This window comes from Acartia tonsa, chromosome 14 (genome assembly GCF_053477335.1).
Source record: "Acartia tonsa isolate MP-2025a chromosome 14, ASM5347733v1, whole genome shotgun sequence".
Lineage (NCBI taxonomy): Eukaryota > Metazoa > Arthropoda > Copepoda > Calanoida > Acartiidae > Acartia > Acartia tonsa.
The window spans coordinates 19,544,470-19,563,028 of NC_137273.1; the positions used below are offsets into that span (position 1 = coordinate 19,544,470).

Here is an 18,559-nt window from a genome sequence, read left to right on the forward strand (position 1 = left end):
AAGAAGTTCTGTCAATGGTCTTAAAGTTATGGTAATAGACAGGCGGACAGACAAGTATGACTTACAGAATTGTTTTGCAACTATTGAAAGTTGTTATTGTATAATAACTGCTACTGTTATTATATTGTATTGCAGTTTACAATACACAATGGAAATCAATTACAATAATAAAAATGAACACTTTTTATTTATTTTAAGGAAAACTGAACAATTTTTGATTGTTGAATATTATTAAATCACGCCCGTCCATTATTTTTCATGGAAATATATATTTTAACAGATGACATTCACCCAAGATTCCAAAAATGTATCTATTGCATGATTATCACGCACCCTATTTTTTAGTCCCACCGGACGCCGTCGTGCCACTTGCACCAGAATGCCGCGACAACTCGGAATGCCCGTCACACGCAGCCTGTATCAACCGACAGTGCCTCAACCCGTGCGCAGTGCTTGATCCGTGCGCAACTAACGCGTATTGCCGCGTACAAAACCACGAGCCCGTTTGCACATGTCCGCCTGGCTATCTGGGCGACCCAAGGGTATCCTGCACCAAACGTAAGTTTTCACCCTTGCACTTTTATTACATTTTTTTCAAAGTCCAGCTACTCAATAACTATGTATGTATGTAAGTTCTGCCGTCCAACTGCGAACCAACAGTTTCGTTTAAGCCTTTGTTTCTATCCCAAAACTAAAACTGCTTTAGATTTTTTAATAAAAAGTTATTCAGTTATTTAATGACAAACCTTACAAAAAAATACTCTTTCTTTAATATAAAGTTATAAATTTTTTGTTGTAAAATTTAAACATTTTTGCATGGTAATCCAATTTTCAGGCCAAACTTGCATTTTTTATCTTTAATTAGAGATTTATGACTGCAATGCTGATATTATAATACATTTTTTTCTTTATACAAATGCACGTTCTAAAACCAAGAAGCACTTTAAACTACTGTACACATTTCGTAATCTAGTATTAGAATATGAGAAAATATCAAATACAAATATAGATTTACCCCTTCAGTAGATTGAAGTTATTAGTTAAATAGTTTAAGCTCTACTAGTTTGGAACCAACCAATCAATGCAATAAAAGTACCCAATGTTTTAAGTCAATGATTAGAAAACTTGCCCATAAAAATTTCCTTCCTTACAAGAGCATTTAAGCTTTTTTGATATTTGATTCCTGGATTACGAAATGTATTACAATGGTCACTCCCCCCCCCCCCCTTCATGATATTCAAAAAGATTTTGTTTATATTTATGATAGTAGATCAAAAGATTTGTGCATTTTTACATTGATATTCAAAGAATGATTTTTTGCATGTCTTGTTTTCTTGTTTTTAGCACTTATATAAACAAATGCACATATAAATATTTGAATGATTTTTTTTTAAATTTGGTGAAAATTTCAATTATTTTCTTTTTTAAAAAATCAGGTTTTTAAGGTAAATAAGATATTTTATAATCATTATGAATTTTTTTCTGATTTTGGAGCGAAGCCACTCCACAGTTTGCTAATATGTTATCTCTGTTTAGCCCAACCTGTATTGGTTGGTTGCAGTTCTGATGATGAGTGTCCACAGACAGAAGCTTGTTTCAACAGGTATGCAATATTTATACTAGTGGATATGCCCCTAGAAGCCTATAGTGACACTTGAAAGGGGGGAGGGGTGGAAGTCGACACACCCAACTTTAAAGTTTGGTTTAAAAACAAAAAGTAATTTTTTTGAGGGGGGGGGGGGGGGCGATTTCTATAGGAAAAGTTTATATACTCTCTTGGAACCTTTAATTATCATTCGTCAAGCGGTTTTTAACAGACAATTCTAATTGGGAAGAAAGAAATTTTACCGAAAATCTTCGTCTGCTAAAAATTAATTGTTAGGCCAATGTTAGTGACCATCTAGGGTAATAAATCTATTATCTTTTAGGGACTGTGTTGACCCGTGCAGCTGTGGCCGGAACGCGCAATGCTACGTGACCAACCACAAACCTGTCTGCTTCTGTCCACCTGGATTTACTGGCAACCCGGAGATTGAGTGTGTTCCAGGTATGGTTGATATTTGGTATTCCAGTATGACTGCGAAACCGATTAATATCCGCTGGATTAGAACCGGTTTTAAGCCATATTAAAAAATTATGTGTCGTGTCGTATTATATCCAGTTTTCTACGAATGTCAAAATGTTCAATCATAAGATTTTAGCTCGTGCCTTAGGCATCTCGGGGATAAAAAAACAGGTTTTTTTCTTAGAATTGTTCATTTTTATATCCGCGGAAAGCTGTTTAACATACGATGCTATAAATAACTATTCACAACTTTAATATAACGTTTTTTCATATTTATGTCTTTTTATATTATTATGGATGATATTATTTTTGGTTCAATATATCCCATTTTGTCTAAATGTTACTTGATATAACCTGTTAGTACCAGTACAAAATAGTATGTGAGAAGGTGTTTTAAATTCGATATTTACTGTATTTGATCATGAAATAGAAGGTTACTTTTACCATAACCCTTACAGTTATAGCACAGTAGTGTATCTCTCTAGCATCAGTATTTTACAGGGATCTAAAGGGATAAGACAATGGCAATTATATATTTTTTACATCCCAAATAATGTTACACAAAATTACCCCTTATGTAGATTACAATCAGTCAACCAATCAAAATTCTATAAGAGTCCTCAAAGTTTTTAAGTCAACTAATAAGAAAATGTTATTATAAAAATTTGTGGACTAGTGAAATAAACAGCCCAATGTCCCCTTCCTTCCTGAGTCTTACATGCTACTTTGAAACAGAAGCTAAATTAGATTTGTATAGTGTTCTCTTAATACCCAGAAAAGGGCAAAAATACGTTCTTCATAATTTAGGTGAAGACTGTAACGTTTAATGTAGATGACAGTGGTACCCAACGTTTTACAACCCCGTTCCTTACGTGTTGGCTTAATAACTTTGCATACTCTTATTGAATTTTGATTGATTGGTTCAAACTTTTCAACGAATATAACAGGGAAAATTTGTTTATCACAATAGGGAATTATACCAATTTATTGTCCTTTGTCTTATCCCTTAAGATTTCTGCAAGTATTTCAATATACCATAGTACGGAACAGCGGTGCTTTTAAAACTTTTTTTGTTAGTTTGAATGTACACTTTTATGTTCTCGCTAGAAAATATAATTTGATTTTCTGTGTTAAATGTCTCATTTTTTACACTTTTCTAACAAATTTATTAAGGTAAAAGTACATTTGGACGTAACAAAGTATAGTATATAACATAAAAAGATAAAGTAGAAGAATTTATAAAGTTATTGAGATAAAAAAGCAAATACTTGATAGTTTTGTCTCTTTCCAATTTTTAAGATTTTTTAAAACTTGACAAATATATGTTAATTGACATGCCTACGCTTTCATCAATACTAATCTTGTTTTCCTTTATCAGTCGGCTGCCAGGCAGACCCAGACTGCCAGAACACCGAGATCTGCAGCATCAACGGCCAGGGCATCGGCACCTGTATAGACGCCTGTGTGGCCAACAATCCTTGCGCGTCCAACGCCATCTGCTACTCGACCAACCACCAGTCAGGCTGCAGATGTCCACCAGGACTGGAGGGAGATCCGTACGTGCAGTGTATCCGTGTGGAATGTCGCATCAATCCTGACTGTTCCTCAGATTCAGCCTGTATATCAAACAGATGTGTTAACCCGTGTCTGTATGATAATCCCTGTGCTCCATCAGCCACGTGCAGTGTTGAGAATCATAATGCCAAGTGTATGTGCCCGCCAGGATGGGTTGGTAATCCATTGATATCCTGCAGGCCCAAAGAACAGCCTGATATTCTGGAGCCAGAACCTGAATGCCGTGTTGATGGCGATTGTCCCGACGACACAGCTTGTCTCAATGAACGTTGTGAGAACCCGTGCCATTCCCTGTCACCTTGTCACGTCTCAGCCATTTGTACCGTTGTCAACAGCCTGCCGTTCCGTACAATGATCTGTGCTTGTCGCGAGGGCTGGGTGCCTGACACCGACACCAGCTGTGTACCTGTAGAGCTCCCAAATCCACCTGGATGCGCCAGAAATGACGATTGTCCCAACGGCGAAGCCTGTATCAACAGACAGTGTATGGATCCTTGCGATTGTGGCACAAATGCCCAATGTTTTGTCCAAGACCACCGACCAGTGTGTACCTGTCCACCTGGATACATCGGCAATCCACTGATTGCCTGTGAACCCATTGGATGCCAGAGCGATAATGAGTGCCGAGACAGAGAAACTTGTATCAACAGAGAATGTGTTAACCCTTGTCTTGTTGACGATCCTTGTGGTAGATTTGCTGAATGCTACCCAGCGCGCCACAAGGCCAACTGCCGCTGTATACCAGGATATGAAGGCGATCCATTTGTTGCCTGCGAAGTCATTGGCTGCAGATCTGATCCTGAATGTCCCGACAACCGTGCATGCCGCAGCAAGGATTGTATCAATCCCTGCTTGTATGAGAACCCATGCGCCAGCAATGCTGATTGCCTCGTGGCTAATCACAGGCCTGACTGCAGATGTCCTCCAGGTTACACCGGCAATCCATTTGTTGCCTGTATCCCCATCCCCAAACCGGAATGTGTTGAAGATAAGGATTGTCCCCAGCGCCATGGTTGCCTCAGCAACAAATGTACCCTCCTCTGTGAGACACTCAATCCCTGCACTGGAATTGCCTCCTGCGCCGTCATTGACTCCCTACCAGTTAGAACAATGGTTTGCAGTTGTCCTGACGGCTATGTCACTGATGACAACGGTGGATGTAAAACTCTATCCCCCATCATTGCAGGATGCACCACTGATGATGAATGCTCTGATACTGATTCTTGCATCAATCAAATTTGTAAAGATCCTTGTGCATGTGGAGAACATGCCTTCTGTCGCGTGATCAACCACCATCCAGTTTGTACTTGCGAAGATGGCTATGAGGGCAATCCCGATGTTGCTTGTGTCAAGATTGAATGTAAGGTTGATGATGACTGTCTGGACACGCATGCCTGCCGCAACCAGAAGTGCAGACCTGTCTGTGGCCCTGGTAATCTACCTTGCGGCGGCGAAGCCATTTGCACTGCCATCAGTCATGAGGCGGTTTGCTCATGTCCACCGGGACTTGAAGGCGACCCGTACGTGACCTGTTTTGAAATTGATTGCCGATCGGATTTTGACTGTCCGGCAGAGAAGGCCTGCTACAACAACCACTGTATTGACCCCTGCTCTATTTCCAACCCGTGTGTACAGCCAGCTGAATGTACAGTGGTGGATCACGTGGTCAACTGTGACTGTCCGCCTGGATTTGAAGGCAGCAAGGGAACTAGCTGCACTAAAGGTACGTGTTTCTTCCTTGGTTTTTTAGCATTAATGTTGTGAAGCTACTCCATAAATTTTTCAGCACAGCTCCTCTCCAACTCAGACCGTAATTTTTTTTAAAAGATGGCTTATTGTAATTTACTTTTTTATTGGCAAATGATAAAAATGATAAATTCAGTGATCAATTATTTTTTGTTCATTTTAGTCTACTTACTTTCATAATCTTTAATATTTACAAAATTACATTTTAATCAACAAATAAAAATGAATTTTGTACTGTGTTTAATCATTACATGTTCACATTTATTTACTGACGTACAAAGCACACTGATTGATTAAAAAGAGTATTTCATGCATAAAAGAACAAGTTATACAACTGAAAAAATCTTGAATAAAAAGTAATACAATAGGTTGGGAATGGTGTGTCTGTGTTTGACCCGTCAATTTAAGGGAAACCACCAAATAAGAAAATGTAATTTATTATGATGAACACTGGAAATGATAAAGATAAAAAGTTTTTCAAAACAATGTTTATCAGCCTATCCCTTTACCCAAATGGTAAGAAGTAGAAATCCAATCCTAATTGGCAATTTTCTTTACTTTAACTTGATTCTAGGTAGGAGCAGACATATGTATTCATGAAAACAAATTGAAAGACAGAACCAACTAAATTTAACTTTTTTCTGTATAATATAGTTAATTAAAATTTACAAAATTAGGGGATTTACAGATACAAGAACTAAATTAATATTTATATTTTTAAAAAATACTTATGATCAGGGTTCTCAATGGATAAGACAATGGTCAATAAATTGATATACATCCGCAATGATGACACAATAACTTACCCCTTATGTAGATTATAATTAGTGGTTGAACCCAACTGTAATGAAGAAATAATAAAATACTTATAATAATTTTCTCTTACCAAGTTTTCTTTGTAAATAGTGAAATCAGAGAATGGTTCTGATCTTAATCAGTTAAATTAAATCATTAAATAAAAACAGAGAATTATAAGGAAAAATTAAATATGGACATTTAAAGATTAGATTTCTTTTCCACACATTTGGGGTTCTAACCCAGCCGAGGCCCACTTTACCTAACCGAATAAAAAAAATATATAACTTTTAGCTCCTTTAGCTAATAATTGAAAATCAGCTGTTCCCTATTTAACCTAACCTATCCCTTATTTCAGTTGAAATCGGATGTCGCAGCGACTCTGAATGTCCCAGCCAGACAGCTTGTATCAACCAGCAGTGTGTCAACCCGTGTACAGTGGCGGACCCTTGCGGTACAAATGCGCAATGCCAGGTAAATTATTTTCACGCCATTTTTAATTTTACTATATTATACTACGTGTATCTTTCATTAAATTAAACATTAGATGACATTTATTTTTCGAAGCTTAAATCTATAATGTGTTTTCCAAGTATGGCTTTAAATCTGATTAATTTATCTACTAGATGAGAACCGGTTCTGAGGCTTACTGAAAAATCCTGTATCGAAAAATAAAATAAAAGCCTTTAAATTAATATCTTTTTTGTTGGCGCTGAAATAAACTATTTCATTTTAGGTGCTTGACACCCTACCAATCAGAACTATGGTGTGCAAGTGTATCACTGGATACCAGGGCAACGCGGCCATCGAGTGTACCCCCGTGCCAACGTGTCCACCTGGTCGCGGCCTCATCCTAAACGAATTCGACGAATGTGTTTGCCCTGACGGCTACTACCTGGACGACGAGGGCGTGTGTGTCCGCTGCAAGACAGAGCTCGGCTTTGTGTTGATTGGTGGACGTTGTATTTGTGACTCGTCACGTGGCTTGGTGCCCAGCAGCGATGGGTCAACTTGTGTCTGTCCACCTGGCATGGAGCTTAATCCAGAAGGTATAAATGTTGTAATTATTTCAAGTAATCTTTCTTTTTAGATAAGCTTAAAACTATGAAAATATAAAAGTATGTTTACTTAATAACTAACAATTTATAAAACTATCCATATCTTTTTAACTAACTTTTCAAAATATATATAATTAATCTATTTATGTTGGGTTGGGGGGTGAGTCGTCTCTCCCACGTTTCTAATTTTAGTTTTTAAAAAGAGTTTGTGTCATTTTTAATACTTTTGGATCAAAACTGATGAGTTTTTATCGGAAAATGAGAAGCTATATTTTATTAAAAACCCTTTCAACTTACTATCTATCTATTTAAGGAGTATGTGTGCCTATACTTGAATGTGTAGAAGATAATGACTGTATCAACATCAAATATTGTGAATTGAGTAACAACACCTGCGGGGATCCTTGCATCAAGTGGCCTTGTGGACCTAACTCTTATGGAACACCCATTAATCATAGGTATGCTTCTTAATTTATCTACCTATTATGTTTTTTTTATTCCTGTCAAGTTTGCTAGCTATTAATCTGTTGTATATTTATCTGTGTTATTTGTGTCTGTCTATTACAAGCTTTATGCACAGAGGAGTGCAGAGGGAGGGGTGTATCCAACTCCCCAGCAAAATTATGTCCCTCCCCCCCGCCATTAGACATTCAATGGGTAGTTTAAAAAATCTTAAGGGGGATGTCAAAATTTTCGTTTTTTTAGAGCACTATCTATCTATCTATCTATATATTCAACCTTATATCTGTTTATCTATATATTTTGTATCCATAATACTGCATTTTGTGCTATTTAAAAGATTTATAATTCTCATAAGAAATGAAAATCTCAAAAGACGTAATTTTTAAGTTTTAAGTCACATAGAAGCAGTATATCATTGTTAGGAAAATGACATTTTTTATGCTGCGTTCAATGCGGATAAAACAAAATTGACATTTTCCAAAGCAAGTCAGTAAGGGATGTTTCACATAAAAAGGCCAATATTTTTTTACTTTTTAATTAACATTAAAGGAAATTTTATACACTTTGAACTAAACAACGCATTTGATATTACATATTATATAATCTATACTAAGGAAACGTAAGAGACAAGACATTGGACGATAAATTAATGTACTTATCCAACTATGATAAACAATGTTACCCTTCGTAAGATTTTTAAAAAATATTTTTAAGTGGGGGGTTATTTTTCAACATGGCAATTTCTCTTGGGAGTGTGTAGGTACCCGCCCCAACAAATATAATTAGCTTCACTGTAAAGGAGAAAAATATCGGTCCAGCGGTTATCGAGATCTTTAGATAGACATCCTGTTACTTTTATATGAGGATTAAACTATCTGTCTATTTAGATGTGTGTGCAAGTGTATAGAGGGGTACATAGGTGACCCTATAAACGGATGCTACCCGCCCCCAACCACGCCCCCGCCCCCAGGAACCTTCCCAACACCGGATCTAACAGTTAACTGTCTGGCGGATGGTGTTCAGGTATGTATCGCATTATAGACAGCTTTCCGCGGATATTAAAATGAAAATTTAAAGATTTGTTGTTAGCACAGAGACCCCGAATGGCCTGGCAAAAAACACGAAATATTTATATGATTTTTATTGTAATATTAATGGAAATTGCTATACATGAAATTTAAGTATGGCTAAGAACAGGTTCTAATCCAGCGGACATTAATTGATTTCGAAGCCATTCTGGAAATGAAAATATTCAGTGTTATAATTTACTTGCATTATTTATTTGAGCGATTGGTATAAAAAAAAATCTGTCAAAAAGCAAGGATGATATAGTAATTTAAGTTATATTGTATATGAAGAAAACTTTTTTTTGCTCTAGTTAAAAAATTCTAATTGTGGAGGGTGGTGTTACCCTCCCAAAAAATAGTTAGAAGGCTAGCAAGGCTGTGAACATTTAAAACATATTAAACTTTAGGTTGATATTGACCTACGGGACGACAAATTCCACGGTGTTATGTACGTGAAGGGTCATTCTAACGAGGAGAGATGTAGGCTAGCTGTTGACTTCAGAGAAACTGGGGTCGAGGAAATCAACTTTAAGGTCCTCTTCGGCACCTGTGGTCTTTTCCACAATGCGGTAAGTTAATTTTTACTCTCCACAGCTGGGTAAATACGAGAATTTAGGATCTTAGATATATTTTAAAAACTAATTTGCCACAAACTTTTACATCTTCTGGTAAAATTGATATATTATTACTTGGATATTGCACCAGATTTTCATGTACTCTGATAAATTGATGCTCAAAACTGGCTAAATAACGAAACTCCCCATACAATCCTCTATCCCACCCTTGCCCACTTACTGGATGTACGATCTGACCAATAAATGAGGTCCATAATAGCAAACTGAATTGACGACAAATTTACACTAACAATATATCCCCGTATATCCTATATCCATTCTAAAAGTTTAATTTAAAGGTTTTTTTCTATAACTAAACTAATATTAAAACATATCAATCATATCCACATATTGATGTAAAAATAAAATTATTATTCTGTCTTGAATATGAACGTACCAAGTTTTCCTAATAATAAGAAGTTTCTAACTTTTTTGACAATTTCTTTTATTATGTTATTATGATACCCAATTATTAATCTTACTTTTTCCTGGAAGTATTTTGTAAGCTTATTTAGATCTGATCATTATTTTACAGTAAGTTTTTATAAATTGAGATAGAGGGGGGGGGGGGGTTGTATTTGAGTTCAAAGTCAAAATTAAGAATATACCTTTCGTATTTGATAAATTTCTAAGGTCATCCAGATTTTTAGTAGCGTAGCTCTATGATTAAGGGTACACAAAAAAAGGATATATAAAATGCTGAATTTCTTACCTGCTATAAAAGATAGAAATCTGAAATTTTGTGTGCAGATTTTCCCATCTATGATGAAAATTTAATAATTTATTAAGATTAGCAGTCAGACCGCTACTTTACTGCTTTTCGACCACTTCTATTTTATTTTGTTTTTGTTTATACCATATTTTTTCAGGGCGAGGCTGCCTTTATCCTTGTGATACAGAAACATCCCAAGTTGGTCACCTTCAAGTCTCAGGCCTACAGAATCAGATGTGTATACAAGACTGGAACCCAGGTAAAATAGAATTACCCTACTGATTTAAACTTATTATTCAATTTATAGGATTTAAGGCCGCAGATATAGCGTATCTTCTTGTTAACTCTAAAAAAAATAGATACAAGCATTACAACTTATCCTAACAATTATAAACTTTTCAGGACATTGAGACTGGTTTCAAGGTTGATCTGCTGACGACTAGCGGTACCATCGCCAACACCGGACCTCCGCCGACATGTAGTATGCGCATTTGTAACAGCAACGGAGATGATATTAGCAGCGCAGAAGTCGGAGATACTCTTATGCTCAAGGTTCGTATTATTGATTAATTTATTGATTGACTAATTGATTAGTCGATTCATTTACAGACAGATACCTAGATAGATAGATAGATTGACTAATTGTTTGATTAATTGATTGACTGACTGATTGATTGATTGACTAAATGAGATATTGATAAATTGATTCATTGATCAATTGATTGACTGGTTTTATTGACTAATTCTTTGATTGATTTATATATCAATTCATTATTGATAAATATATAATTCAATTGATTGATTTATTTATTGACCAATTGAATGATTTATTAACTTATTGCTTAATTACAACTTATTACTCTAGGTTGAAGTGCAACCTAACGCCATCTACGGCGGTTTTGCCCGCCGTTGCGTAGCCCACACAACGGATGATAACGATGAAGAGAATACGTACATGGTAACGGATGAGAACGGCTGCTCCACTGATCCAACTATTTTTGGTAAGTAAAATTAAAGATATTTTTTATGAATAGATAGCGGTGTCCCCTAAAATGCATAGTAGAAGATATAACCCTCCCCCCCTCTCCTAAAAATGCATTTAAAATAAGAGGTTAGGTTATATTGTGTCCAATATAGCCCTGCAGGGTTAGGACAATTGAGGGATCTACTGCAGTTCATGGTAAAATATTGCTGGTAACGAATGCTTCCTGGTTCCTGGCAATATTACAAGATTCCTGGATCCAGCAGCACGCAAATTCCCCTAAATCCTAGGTTCCTGTTAGCTGGCAATCTGCAAATTTTCCAGGTTACCAGCAATGAGAGAAGTTTACTGGCTTACAGGAGTTTTTACCCCATACCCCTTATCACATTTTCTTAGGGGGTAAACAGCAATGATTAATAAGGGAAAGTTGCTTCAATTATTTTATTAATAAAGGTGGGGAAAGGATATAGGAGAGTTGGATCTTTACCTATATATTTAACTGTTTCTATCTTAATATCCACTTTCGCGCCAAAATTTAGGCGCTCCTTTTTATTTTTATAATATATTGAAAAGTGGGCGAGATAAATTCGTAATTTTAATCGTATTAATAAATCAATTTATTTCTAAGTGAGGCTCTGAAATCAAACAGTAAAACAAACGAACTTAAACGCCTATAGAATGCCAAAACTTAATACTAGCCCTTATAACCTAAACTAACCTAATTATAAAAAAGTGCCGCGGCCAGGTTTCATTGTGTTTTTTTTTGGGGGGGGGGGGGAAGAATCAAAATTGAAAAAAAATTCTTGAAATTGAAAAGAGTGGCGTAACTGTGACGTACAGACCATGAAACCATGTAAGTAAGATTATGGCGGGAGATTTTTATTTCAAATTATTCTATTCCCTCTCTTTTTAGACAGTCAAATGTAAATCAATAAACCTTTACACGCATATGATTAAATTGGCGCCAAAATTTCGTAACTATACCTTACAACCCATCCCACTCAATACTGTACAGACAGCTAAAGCGCGAGAGTTTTTAAATTCAATTAACGCCATCCCCTCCTCATTTAAGGCTGTATAAACTTTAGGGGAAAGTTTAACACTTTTGCGCCAAAATTTGAATGGCATCTTTATTTCGTCTTATAAAATGCGGGGTTCTAATTGGTGGGTATTCGAGTTAAGATAAAGAAACCTCTTGACAAAAAAGCTAATTGGTTACCCATTTTTAAATTTAAAATTTATGAACTGAATCTCTGAGATACTTTTGGCGAGTGTTTTAAATTCTAATTATCTTCCTTCCTTTTGATTCTTTGTAAACTCAAGCAAGCAAGGTTGACAATATAGTAATATTTGTTTGTTTCTCAATTAAGATCTCACTAACCACTGATTCGATTGAGTTCTTCATTTTAGAGAAGCTTCTCAAGGTTCTATCAATTTCAAAACGGAGCCTCATGATGCTAAGGGCGCAACCGCTACAATCTACAATATAAAGTAGCGAAGGATTTTAATTTAAAGTAAAATATTTAGGAAAAGTAAGTTACAATTACATAATGAGTTTCATACTTATTTATAAGTATCACATTTTTGTGTGTGTTTGACTGTCTTTGTACACAGAGGGATCTTGCTAACTGATGAACCAAACAATTTTAATATTTTTTTCTAGTGGCGGTTTATCTTAGGAGGATTGTGGATGATACCCTCAAATAAACCAAATAGTTAAAACCTTCCCAGGACCTATTGACCTTAAAGTTTTTCCTGACTACTTTTATATTGTTACTTTTTACACCTTCATAAACGTTGTATTAATAACTGTTGATAAAATCAGAAGGAATTTTTATGATATTTGTCTCAGTCCCCCCCTCCCCTTTCTCTAATTCATTATTTACATTTGATCAGTTTAAGGTTTTTAATTTACTGTAAATTGTTGCAGAGCGGAGCAATATTTATACCTTTTCCTAGCTCCCTCAATTACTACAGAGAAACACCACTAACCCCCCCCCCCCCACCCTCCCACATCAGACAAACATGCCAAAATAGCCACTTTTGAGTTTTGTGAATCTTATCAACCTCTAATTGTGGGGTAAGTGTAATAAAAGGGAAATGTGAATTAAAAGGGAAATATTGCTTTTTAACAGGAATATTTCAAAAAAGGTAGTGACCAGGAATATGCATAAATTGCTGGCAACCAGGAAAGTTAAACATTGGTAGCTCCAGCATTATTTCTTGTTATGCTAGATCCAGGAATCTTCTTACATTGCCAGGAAACAGGAAGCATTCGTTACCAGCAATATTTTACCATGAACTGCAGTAGATCCCAATTGAGTTATAGACCCAATAGAGTTTAGACATATAGATGAAAAACATCCCCTTCATTTATTTATAATTTATTTTAAAAGGAGGTTTGCTCGCTTTGATCTTTGAGGGATAACACCTAATAAATAGATTGAAAAATGTATGCATAAAAATAATTTTGTATCTTAACACTGCAAATAAATTACAGAACATCGTTAAAATGACATCAATTTAATTTACGTCTTTCAATAAAATGACACTCAAATTTTAATTAAATTCAGATTAATAATAAAATATATTGGATGTAATAAGCTAGATTTTAAAATAGATTAAGAAATACATACAAAGAAAGAAAAAGGGATGGGAAAGTAGAAATTAAATTCAGGGAAGGAGGGGACATTAGGCTGTTTATTACACTAGGACCCAAACTTTTATAATAATGTTTTCTTATTCGTTGCTCAACTACTTTGGGGACTTTTACTTCATCTTGTTCGTTTAGTTGAGTGTCCAAGAGTTTCAACCACTAATTGTAATCTACAGAAGGGGAAATTTTGTTTATCTTCCTTTGGAATGTACATCAATTTATCGGTTATTGTCTTATCCCTGTAGATCCATGGATATAATTAGATAAATGTCTACTTTGAAAAAGTCAGACATCTGCAATTTTCCCACTAAATTTTCTCTTTTATAATATCTTTAACCCTATTTTTATAAAATAGTAAGTTTTTTTTTATCTGTAGCTTAAGATTTTGATAACTACTGAACCAGTTATCCGTTGGATTGAAGCTTTTCATAGATCCCCGGATGGTTTTGGGCTAATTAGTCTTTAGATATAGGTCTTGATATGGTTTTGGGCTATTTTTTTGCTTTTCATACCCCTTTTATATTTATATATGTGTAAAAAGATAGTAAAAAATTGTAATTTTTCTTTTTATTTCAGATGAATGGGAATATTCACGAACGGAAGGTGTTCTGAAAGCCACTTTCTCCGCCTTTAAATTCCCGTCCCAGAACAACATCAGATTCCAGTGCAACGTGCGCGTCTGTTTCGGCCAGTGTCAGCCGCAGAACTGCGGTGGCCGCAACGCCTTTGGCCGTCGTAAACGGCGAGAGATTACCGCCGAAGACGTTGCTCAATTCGAGTTGGACAATAAGATCAATAACACCGGATTGGAGCGTGTCAAGCGTGCCGTGGAGGGCACCGTTTTAACGGGCGCCCTGCGTGAAGAAATCAAGGTGTCGTCCAACGCCATCTTGACTATTGAACGGCGCACAGAAGCGCAGCGCGCTCTGCGCACAGGACTAGACGATGACCAAGAAGTGTGCGTGTCCAAGATCGGCTTTATCATAGCTCTGGTGATCACAGCATTGCTTGCTCTGGTAGCCGTGGCAGTCGCTGTTTCCTGCTGGCTGATGGCCTACCGGCGAAAGCCCAAATCCGCCGGCCCGTTGCCACATCCTGCCGAGTTCCCCAACCCACTGTTTACAACACCAACACCACCGTTGACGGAACCCGCGCCAGATTATTTACATTAGACATTTTTTAAAACCCGCCATTTTTCTAACCCATTAATACTACCTATAGTTATATTATTTTTAAGAAGAATTTAAAAACATTATCAAAATTAATAACTCAACAATTAAAAGAAGCTTCAAAGAAGAAATTAGTAAAAATTATTGTAATTTTATCATTCACACACATATTAGCTTAATTTCTTAACAAATATGAAAACATCTTTTACTATGAAAAAAAAAGCTTTAGCAAATTGAAAATTAGACTTATTAAACTGAGCTTCTAATGAATGTACACTGTAAAAACTTAATTAATTTATTCTAAAAATATCATATTTTTGGTATGAAAAGTGCAGAAATAAAAAAGTTGAGTTGTTTGGTCAAATTTTGTGCTCTTTAAAAACCAGACAGCTTACTTTTAGAACAGCATCTATATGATATTTTTGGGACAAACTAATTTTTTTTTTACAGTTTACCTATAAATTTTGAAATAAAATAAAATAAGGAATAAAAGGCTCTTTTTGTAATTTTTACTCATTTTAAAATTTGTTTTGTATTTATGTAGAATTTATAAAATTTGCCTTTAAAACTTTTACCTTGTGCTTCATTCCTTACTTTGTAATCGGCTATTTAAAAATATTTTTTTTTTCCAAAGATGTTTTAAAAAGTAGAAAATTTTACATAATAATAGAGGCCAATTTTTTATATAGCCCAAAACTGCCATGTCTCAATTTTACCATAAAAAAAATACCTAAAGTTTTAACTTTGCTAATTATATTTTACATTTGTCATTGGCCGTTTTATTTTAATTTTATTATGATATTTAGCTAGAAAGAGACTTAGAAACTAATTTTTATTGTATAGAAAAATATACTTTTAATCTTGCTTTCTGGGCATTATAAAGGAACCATAAAAATTGAATTTTTTGTTGGTTTCCAATAAAAGTGCAGATTATGCCCAGAAAGCGACAGTTTTTGTATTGTTTTAACCCTTGTGTCTTGTGCTATTTTAAATCCCCTCCCCCCAAAAAATTGGCTTTTTTTAAAAATGTTGCATATTCTAAATTTTTAATCTTCCCCCCAATAATAATTATTTGTACAGTTATAATATTTACCTCGACTACCTGACCAGATGTGATACTAGTATTGTAAGGAGATTTATTAATCATTATTAAACCAGTCATAAGCAAAATTGCGGATTTTTCCAAAAAATTTTGAAGATTTTTTTTCGAAAAAATCCTTAATTTTTATGTTATTCTTAAAAGTATTCAGGAGAAATTTTCTCATTTTAACATTTTTTTAATTAAGATTTGCATAAAAGTTTTCACTGTTCCCTATCACAGACATTGATTTATTAAATTGTAAATTTTATTTAAAATTTGGTAAAAATTAGATGATTTTTCCTATCAAAGAAAATTCCAATAATAAATTCGAAAAAAACAACATAGGAATTTTTTTGGACTAAAAAAGTAGTGCAGATACTTTTTTAGCCCAAAAATGTTTGATAACAAAAAAGGTCTTTATTTCTTAAAAATAAGTTAAAACAAAAATCTCCATGTGCTCAAAATATAAGTCTTCAATGACAAAAAAAGAATTTGTTTTGATTTATTTTTAATATTTTAAGTTTATATATTTTAAAGTCAATTCCATGTGCTCAAAAATTAGTCACCTAAAGGATGACAAAAGATTGGCCTTTTAATATCTAAACTTGGGGCCTTTTTTATCTTTTAAATCTAAATTTACAATAAAAAGATTGTAATTTTTTAATATTGCTACAAAAAATCCATGTGCTCAAAAAGAAACCACCTTTAAGGTGGTAAATGTGGTAATGTTAAAGATTTATTTTCTTTAAATTTTAAAATTTCAAAAGTTTTTCAATTTTGTTGAAATTAATTCTATTATAATCCATGTGCTCAAAAATCAACTTAAAGTTGATAAATAAAATATTTTTGATTTCAGCAAAAATAAAAAACAACTTTTCCCAATTTTTCAACCTATGTTGTTAGGAATTTTCTTGAAATAACACTGTAAAAAATCTACTAAAATTATTTTTAAATATTTGGTAGAATTTTTATAGTGTAAATTATATTTTTTATGTGTAAATCATGATTCATTCTGAACTTATTTATACTTTTTTCATTGTTGTTAAATATGTTTATATTTTTGTATGTTTTTACTTTTCTGTTAACCATTATTAATTTTATTAACCCTCTGCTATTATTAACAAATCTATCTATATATATATAACAATATGTATATGAGTATAACATATTTTTAATTAGAATATATTATATTTATATATATTTAGTGTGAATGATACAAAAGTGTTGATATCAACTGTGGCATTTTTGAGAAATAAATAATTTAAAAAATCTTTATGTTTCTATGTTTAATTGTAGACTGTAAGCTACTCCAAAACTCATCAGGTATCTTAAGAGATAAGACAATGAACACAAATAGTTAGGAACCAACCTATCAAAATTCAACAAAACTCAATGTTTTTTTAACCCTTTACATGAAAACAAAAAGTCGATCTGGGGTGAAAACATGGAAAGGGTTATTATTATAGAGGGTGTGTCCTACCTATAGTGAAATTTAGGAGAAAGAGGGGAATTATGCTCTAAAATACATAGAAAGAGGTGACGATGGGCTGTTCATTACCATAGTCCCCAAAGTTTTATAACAACGTTTTCTTATTCGTCAGCTTAACAATTTCAGGGCTTTCAGTAATTTTTCATTGGTTCGTTTATTACGTTGAGTGTTTAAACGTTTTAACCAATAATTTTAATCTACAGATAGGGTAAATTTGTTTATCATTATTGGGGATGTACATCATTTCAAATGTCATTATCAAATTCCTGCCTAAGATAGATATTTTTGATTTTAATTGTTGAAGATACCTCACAAAATGTAGCGTAAGTGTCCTTGTTTACTTGATAAATTTTGCAATCCCAAAATAACTGCTTTAGTAGGACAATAAATCAGTCTGGTTTTAGTCAGGGATCTTTAGGGATAAGACAATGCACGATAAATCGATGAACAACAACAAAATACCCTTTCTGTAGATAATTGGTTAAAATGTTTGAACACTAATCGTTTGTAACCAACCAACCAAAATTCAACAAAAGTAAGCGAAAAAAAAAGAAATGGTTTTTAAACTTTGGGTACCAGTGTAATTTACAGGCTAATGTCCCCTTCCTCCCTGGATTGTAGCTTAGTGTGTGTGAAAGAGAGATATAGGGTCTGTGCCAAATTAGATCTGGATTTCAAATCTAAAAGGCTACTTTTTTAAAAACCATATGTGTATAACAAAAAATGTAGATTGTAAAACTTCTTTCATATTGCTGACTGTCCCTTAAGATCTCGCGAACTACTCAACTGATTTTCAAAAATTATACCTAAAGTTTGTTAAAACATGGTTTTACGCTATATTTACTTTGCAAGAAGACTTTTTAATCATCCCATGTAAGTAATAGTTTTAAAAAGCATTCTTAGTTTACACCTATTGGGGGGAAAAGATCAATTTTATTAGTCTTCCATTAATGGAGTGAGTAATCTACTAACCTAATAAATAACAATGGATGAAATGGAATGTACAAACAGACAGAGTGAATTATGAAACAGATGTTCAGTTGTCATTACAAAGAAAAGAGAGGAGTAATGTGCAAAGACGATCAAGA

At 34.2% G+C, this 18,559-nt stretch overlaps 1 protein-coding gene across 7 annotated transcripts in view; it reads left to right on the forward strand.

Annotated features, from left to right (window-relative positions):
- dpy (fibrillin-like protein dumpy) overlaps nt 1–17,246 on the forward strand; it is a 256,661-nt gene extending 239,415 nt beyond the window's left edge. For 4 of the 7 annotated variants that reach the window (XM_080147847.1, XM_080147849.1, XM_080147851.1 and 1 more), the window contains 13 exons: nt 346–558; nt 1,537–1,603; nt 1,929–2,047; nt 3,444–5,363; nt 6,540–6,655; nt 6,918–7,230; nt 7,553–7,697; nt 8,589–8,724; nt 9,176–9,337; nt 10,252–10,353; nt 10,497–10,646; nt 10,960–11,095; nt 14,309–17,246. In XM_080147847.1, coding sequence (XP_080003973.1) covers nt 346–558; nt 1,537–1,603; nt 1,929–2,047; nt 3,444–5,363; nt 6,540–6,655; nt 6,918–7,230; nt 7,553–7,697; nt 8,589–8,724; nt 9,176–9,337; nt 10,252–10,353; nt 10,497–10,646; nt 10,960–11,095; nt 14,309–14,904 — 4,175 coding nt within the window. In that variant the 3' untranslated portion in view covers nt 14,905–17,246. The remainder of the gene's footprint in view (nt 1–345; nt 559–1,536; nt 1,604–1,928; nt 2,048–3,443; nt 5,364–6,539; nt 6,656–6,917; nt 7,231–7,552; nt 7,698–8,588; nt 8,725–9,175; nt 9,338–10,251; nt 10,354–10,496; nt 10,647–10,959; nt 11,096–14,308) is intronic. The other 3 variants (XM_080147848.1, XM_080147852.1, XM_080147853.1) reach the window with 2 other exon arrangements.
- Nucleotides 17,247–18,559: the final 1,313 nt, after the last annotated feature.